Source organism: Frankliniella occidentalis, unplaced genomic scaffold, assembly GCF_000697945.3.
Source record: "Frankliniella occidentalis isolate FOCC.00 unplaced genomic scaffold, Focc_3.1 Scaffold418, whole genome shotgun sequence".
Classification (NCBI taxonomy): domain Eukaryota; kingdom Metazoa; phylum Arthropoda; class Insecta; order Thysanoptera; family Thripidae; genus Frankliniella; species Frankliniella occidentalis.
In genome coordinates, this window is record NW_026267539.1 from 91,091 (window position 1) to 98,411 (window position 7,321).

A 7,321-nucleotide genomic window follows, 5' to 3' on the forward strand; every position below is an offset into this window, starting at 1 on the left:
TAAGAGAGTAGTTTTAATGTATTTTAATATTAAAAACATATTCTATATACTTTTACTTTAACCAGAGACAAATAAGTGCATTTGGTTAGAATGAAATGTAAGTGTTACATGACATAACTAGAAAGGGGGGGGGGGATAGGAAGGGGCAGTAGCCCACATGGCCAAGGTCCTGGCTACGGTTTCAATTGTTTCTGAATTTTCTTTATTTTTTCCGATTTTTTCCGATTTTTTCCGATTTTTTCCGATTTTTTCCCGACGATTTTGGAGAGAATTGGCGAAAATCGGCCAGAATCGGGCAAAATCGAGCAAAATCGGACAAAATCGAGCAAAATCAGTCATAATCAGGATCTCTGCCAAATCGTCGGGAAAAAATCGGAAAAAAATGAAGAAAAATCAGAAACTTTGTTTCTGCGTTATTTTTGCTTTAAAAAGTCATCGTAATGAAGTTTTCGATGACAGTCAAAATGCGTGGCTAAATGGACCAATCAGGAGCGAGAAGTTTTCGCACTTAGTGCGAGCGAAAACTTTTCGCACCCAGGGGTGCGACCACTCACCGGGCTCGCACTTAATGGTCAACTTTCGCACGTACAAGTGCGAATGTGCACTTTCCGCACCATATGGTGCGATTTGGGACCTTCGCACTTGCTCAGTGTGAATTTCACACTGCTTGGAGTGAAAATCGGACAGCAACTTTTTAGTGAGTAATTTGAAATATTTGGTCCTCTTTTCACCGGGGGGAGCTTCAGATGTTGTTGTTTCGGTGGTGGCTACACTGAGTGGAAAAGAGCGCGAACACGCAAATGGCTCCTTGCACCCACTTCGAGACTTTCTGATTTTCTCACACGCGATCATAATGTCAGATGGTCAAACCGAGTGTGAAATTTTTAGTTTTAGAGTTGCGGAACTGGACCTACAAAGTTTCGTGAGTGTCCTGTGAGAAGAAACGAAAGTGATATTTTGAATGGTTTACGTGTTTACTTACGTAAGTTGGAGGGGGGAAGGGGGTAGTGGTTCGGGAGAAATGTAAAAAGGCAACTATTGTTTCGAGTTCATCTTGACAAAAGAAAACGAAAAAGTTTTATGCTCCAAGACGATCGGAATCGAAATAGCAGTGTTATGTTCAAATGTTCAAATATTTTAGCCAATATCGTTAACTCAGGTTGGATAGGCCCATCAAAATCAGAACAAGGTATATCACTTTCTTAAATTGACTAGCTTTGTCTGGAGTCACATTATGTTTAATGATATCCAATAAAATGGTGGGAGCATTTAAATTAAACTCTATGATACGATACATTGTAGAACTTAAATTAAATATACTTTAGCGAGTCGTGATCCTTCAAATGCTTCGGAGAGGTCTGATAAAAATGAAGAAAAGAGCGACAAGTTATACTTATCGTAGGTGAGAAGTTTAAATGTATTTTGAAATTATGATAAATATTAGGGTATTTTATTTCACTTCAACCAGAGGCAACCCAATAGAATTTCAACTTTCACAAATAAAATGAATTGAATGAAATGGGAGCATCAAGCATCATGTGGCATTACAGAAAAGGGTAAATTGAGTAGGGGGAGGGCAGTGGGGATAGGAAGGGACAGTAGCAGACATGTTCTGTATGTGAACTTCAGGAACGCATAAATTGAAGCCCCCCCCCCCTCTTTATCCAGCCGATGTTACAGTTGTGTGTTTACAAAACAAATCAACAATGTATTTTGATGAATAGAAACCAGGCTTCCCAGTATCAAGCTTTTCTAGTGGACTTCCAAATCTATTATACTGCATAGTAATTAATCAAGTTCACTACTCACTAAAAGTACCTGTTGTAGAGAAAGAGGTGCAAAGGATTTGAACTCCAGTTGAATACAGCGACCCAACCAGACCAGGCCGCGGTTTAAGGTCCGGCTGGTCCCTCCCGCCATCTCTTACGTTCAAGGAGCAGAATCGGTTGCCTACCTACTAGGCGGACCCTCATTCATTATAGTTTTGTTCTATATTTGTTACGTCTTCTAATGCACTTCGCTCAGCTACCCCGTGCATAATGTTAACGCACGGGGCCCTACGTAAAACAAGGAGGACATATGTTGTATTCTTCCTTCTCTTCATCCTTTTCTTCATCCTTCTCTTCCTCATCAACGTCCTCTGAACCTGAACTGTCCTCTGAATCTGAACTGCTGACAACTATTGTATTTGTACCAGCAACTGAGTATTCCAAATCACTCTCACCCTCTCCACTGCCCTTCTTGCTGCTCTTCACCATTTCCTTGTGCACCACCTTCTCTTCATCAGTCAGGCTGTTCAAAATATGCGACTTCAATTCATTCCTTCTTTTTGAAGTATGTTTGATGAGCCTTGCCCTCACTGAGTCGAAATCGCACTTGTCGCAGTTGTAAGTCCACGAGCAGTGGAGCATTATTCCTGTAACAGTAACAAGACCAGTTTGAGAAAAAGTGAAATCACTCAGGTAAAAAATCAAACGTGATTGACTACGCTGACTTACTTATCATTATTGAAATCCACTCTGGTGGAATGAACTTGAACTTCTCCTTTTTTTTAAATCGACAGAGAATTCCCGAGCTTTTCCCTTGCACATGGGATCGCAGAGACGATCGGTCCTACATCAATACAGTTGCCATGTCAGCCCCGTTTTACCATTTGACAGAGTGAGTGAGAGTGAGCCAGGATGCACCTGGCCCGCAGCTTCCCGCCAGCGCTCCCTGTCGGCTGGCCATCCGAGTGGACAGGCACTGGTCGCACTTGGTCTCTTCCTCCTTCCTTTCCCTCCCACACCCCACTTTCCCTTTTAATCAGAGTTTCGTCTCTACAAAATAACCAATTATTACACATGATTACAATTTTGTTTTAAGTTTATTTTTCCATAACTTGTAAAACGGAATTTCAATTTGAAATGCGAGTCTTCTTCTGAGGCACCCGCCAGCGATCAACATCTATGAATGTGTGAAAGTGATATACTTAAAAGACATCTTGACAAGTAAAGTGCGTTTCGCACCGCCCATACTCGAGGGGGTGAGGGTAATAGCGTTTTAGCTGGGGATTCTGCAGGGACTGATGTGGGATGATGCCTCCGGATATTCCCGGTAATCCTCAGGGATGTAATGAAGGATCTACAGGGATAGGATTCTAGAATGTTTTCCGCGGGCCCATAGAAAATCAGTTAGCGAAATTCTGTAGGGACTGCTGAGGGAGGTTTTTGAGGGATGTCTACTGTTAATTTCCGCAAATACCTGGAGATGTTAGGTGAGGATTTAATAGGGACCACTCAGGTATTTTCAGGGATCTACCAGTGAGAATAATCTCCGGGTATTTTGAGGGAGAAATTCCCTAGGATCCTCCAGGGATGTGGTTTGCGGTAGACTCTGAATACAGGCAAGGCGGTGAAAACCCAGGGACTTCAGATATCATAAATATCACAGAATTTCGCCAGGATTATCACAAGGATTGTCTAAGGAGCAGAGGGACTACAAAATCTGGAGGGACTTCTTGGGATCGGTGAAGGACAATCCCTCAGTGTCCCCCTGTCCATCAGGGTCATCAGTTTCTTTAGTGCCACGCGCTAACTGTTACATTTCTGTACACAACCATCGTATTGTAATTTTGCCAAGCCAACAGGTTGAATTCCCAGCCGAAAAATCCACGCACAAATCCACCTGGGTTTCCGAAGACTTTCCACGTGGGGTTCTTATAAGATTCCCACGTGGTAAATTTTCCATGAGGTAATTGGTTACTTTTCATGTGGGTTTTTGTAAAACCCACATGGTTTTTGTAAAAACCCACATGGTTATTTTCAGAAATTCCACGTGCGGTTCTCGAGTACCATGTGGTTCCCCCGAGGGTTCCCCACACCCATGTGGAGATCCAAAGACAAGAGTCCCGAGTCCCAAGTGTGTCATAAGACCTGAATTACAGCAACTTCCCCAAGTAAAAATTTGGCTTAAAACGCCGAATATGGACTCAGATTTTCAATACGGCCATTAGTTTAGAGGATAGCAGCACAATTAAAAATAAAAACTCTAGTTTTTATCACATGGCCGTGTACTATGCAACCTATCTTTTCTATGAGTGTAGGCAATATATTTGTAGGCCACCCCAATTTAAAGTTACGGTTGGCTATAGAAAACCCACGTGGGTAAAACAAACCCCCATGTGGAAATAAAAGAAACACACGTGGTGTATAGAAACCCCACGTGGTAGGGACAAACCCCACGTGGAATGTAGAAACTCCGCGTGGAAAATAACCGAACCCACATGGAGATTCGGTAATACACGTAGGAAATACAAAATCCACGTGGACTTTTACTGAACCCACATGGAAATGAGGATTGACACGTGGAAAGATTCAAAACCCATGTCAATACACGTGGGAACACGTGGGAATATGTAGAATCCAGGTGGAACCACGTCGAAAACGAAATATCCACGTGGATTTGCACACGGTTTTTTTCAGCTGGGTTTGGAGCGGGAGCGGGGTTTGCATTAATAATTGTATACTAGAGTTACTTTTCTCATACCAACAAAATCCTTATCCCTACAGTGTCTGCCGCCTTGCACCCACAGGCTCTCCAGCACCCTACCACCTCAGCAGACGGTCTTCTACGCGAGAAAGGCATATCCCCTGCTACCTATGCTTGACAAAGTCATACTGCGTCTGCACAGCAGCGGCATCCTGGGCCACTGGATCAAACAGGACTGGTAAGCATGAGCATCTCTGGCCATAGCGCGTCCACTCTTGATGTTAGAGTAAATGTTTGTCCACAAATTAGTACAAATTAGTACAAAATATTACTTTTGGCTCCCCGTAGAAACAGATGTGAGCGCTAATCAAACACTTGCAAGTGCCAGTCCAAGACACAAGTAATAATCTAACGTGTTGCATCGATTTTTTTGATTTTTTATTTTTTTTGGAATGGCCGAAAGGAACGTTGTGATAATGATGTGCTTTTTATGTTTTCTTAGGTGGGAAATGGCACAGGGCAAAGTACGCCTTAACAACACTTCATCGATGAGTGCACGTGTTGAGTGGGACGCTTTCTTTATCCTTTTCGCTGGCCTCGCTTTGTCTGCTGCGGCATTCGTTTTTGAAATCAGTCAGAACGCGATCACAGCGCTCTTTTTTGTTCCCCTAAACCTGCGTAATGGTCAACTAGCATTGAGGAGGCCAGTATCAGTGTGGGACGTAATCTTGTTCCCGGATCGTTGGTGAATACGCCCGCACCGAAATTCGCAATTAAACGACTACACAAGCTAGAGGAAGAGGTCCCTACGGAACCTGCAGGTACCTGTTAAGTGGGCAAGTTTTTTGGGTTTAGATTAGCAGCTCGTGCTGCTTCTCTTGGTGATTACAATTTAGTAGTGATATAATACGAAAATTTCCTTTCCTACTTTTCCACTACTTTATAACCAGCGATCATTCTACAATTTATTGGTACCTTGACACCTGTTCCAGTTTTTATCATGAATATGTAGGATGTACATTGTATGGAAAAAGCCGTGGAGAAAAGGTGGGCTAGGAGGATACGTTTTGTTCTGAAACGACTTTACGCAGACGTGAGGTCTCCAGCGAGTGACTTAATACGGCATGCCTCAGCACTCCAGACAGTGGTGGACTTAACGGTTCTCCTCGTGAGGCAAGCGACGATGGGCTTCGTGAGCTTCTCCTTGGTTGCGCCCTCAAATAGGGCATCGATGCCCTCGAAGCGGCCGACGTCGCTTTGGGGGTCAAAGTCACCGCGAGCGTGCACCTAGCAGAGGCATTCGGCCAAGTGCGGCCAGGCGGTCGTTGATCTCTTCGATGTGGTCGTCCGAGTAAATGTACTGCACAGGGAACAGCCAGCGTAAACTCTTCCACCGCGCAAAAAAGCCCGTCCGCTAAATTAGCAAAAGACAGGGGTCCACGTTTTGATGTTCTATCAAAACATATTTTTGTTTTCGCTGAACAAAGGTTTTTGCTGTTTCAGCAAAAGTTTTTGCTATCTCTGCTATATGTTTTGCGACCATAGCAGCTTGTGGTTTTTAAATAAAATCTGAAATACATTTTGGTAGTTGTTTTGAACTGTGGCGGTTGAATTTAAACGTCAGTGAACCTCTGTGATGTAGTTTAAACTTTGGGGAGCTTCGACATTTATTTTGAAGTTCAGGGAACTTCAACGTTTTTTTAATGCATCCATTGATTAAAGTACTGTACCTCCTGTGTCTTCTTTCTACTCAGTCAGTACCAGACCGATGCTCCAATAATTGGCGCAGTTGGTTTGGCTGAGAAAAGGGGAAGGGGCAGACCGAACTCTATATATATCAAATGGTGCACCCTTTCAAATACAATACTGAAACAATTTGTTTCTGATCATAATCGATCTGTCTTTTCGATAACTTTGAAATAGTTTTGAGTTTACCATTGCTCAGCCAACAGCCGGCCAGCGTCCATCGACATCTTCCGCAAGTTTTCTTTCCTTAAACATGGTGAAGAGTTCGATGCTCTCTCTCCTTTCCTATTTTTAACTAACTGGAAATATAATAAGACAATTTCTGCACAAAGATTGTTTTCAAAGTATATCACTACTGTGACGAACAAGTAGTACAAGTTCAATCCACCTTTGTCGGTCTGTGGCTGTTGCCCTCTCTGCGCCGGGCCTGTAGGCAGCCCAGCAGGCATCAAGCGCACAGGTTACGTCACAGGTTGAGCGAGCGTCTTTCCGGCTCGTGCACTCTGTGGTTAGATAAGCCAGCAGCGATACAAGACAGTTAATTTCGGTAATAACCAAGACCGATATTATGTACACGCTGCGTGTACATTAAGCCAAGAAAAACTTATGTGCACGCGGAATGCGTGCAAAAATAACAATTTGTGTTGTGCGCACGCGGAATTTTGTGCACAGAAACGCGTGCGCATAAGTTTTCTAGGACCGATTGCACGCTGCGTGTTATCTACCCCTAAATAGCTATGCGCACGCGGAATTTTCTTGTAAGCGTGCGCATAGTGGAACGAAGAGAACATACACGATGCGTGCGGACTACGGCACAATCGTTATGCGCACGATGGAAATTCATGGACCCAGCGGGGGCAAGCACTTTATAGGGTACAGAACGCGCTGTCTGTCAGCGTGTTTGCTGGACGAGTGGACAAGGGCGTGCGCGTCTATTTTTGAGTTTCAGGTTCAAGTCTTGATGAAGCTAGAGTAAAAATGCGTTCAAATAATTATTTTCACCTAACTTGCACGACGCGTTCGCATAAGGTTTTAGGATAATCGTACACGTGAACCACTAAGGGCATGGTAGCCCATAGACCACATTCGGTCCAAAAGTCGAAGC

The 7,321-nt window shown here is 43.6% G+C and overlaps 1 protein-coding gene across 1 annotated transcript; it reads left to right on the forward strand.

Moving 5' to 3' along the window:
* Positions 1-4,533: 4,533 nt before the first annotated feature.
* LOC113207375 (uncharacterized) lies at positions 4,534-6,040 on the forward strand. The gene is made up of 2 exons (XM_052274615.1): positions 4,534-4,708; positions 4,973-6,040. The coding sequence occupies exons 1-2, from the start codon at positions 4,641-4,643 to the stop codon at positions 5,217-5,219; spliced, it is 315 nt and encodes a 104-aa protein (XP_052130575.1). The 5' UTR covers positions 4,534-4,640; the 3' UTR covers positions 5,220-6,040.
* The last annotated feature ends 1,281 nt before the right edge of the window (positions 6,041-7,321 follow it).

What these genes read in the sequence shown, in the direction of transcription:
- LOC113207375 (XM_052274615.1), top strand. Translation starts at nt 4,641, where the DNA reads ATGCTTGACAAAGTCATACTGCGTCTGCACAGCAGCGGCATCCTGGGC. An exon ending in CACTGGATCAAACAGGACTG is followed by an intron (nt 4,709 to 4,972) that starts GTAAGCATGAGC and finishes ATGTTTTCTTAG; the next exon opens with GTGGGAAATGGCACAGGGCA.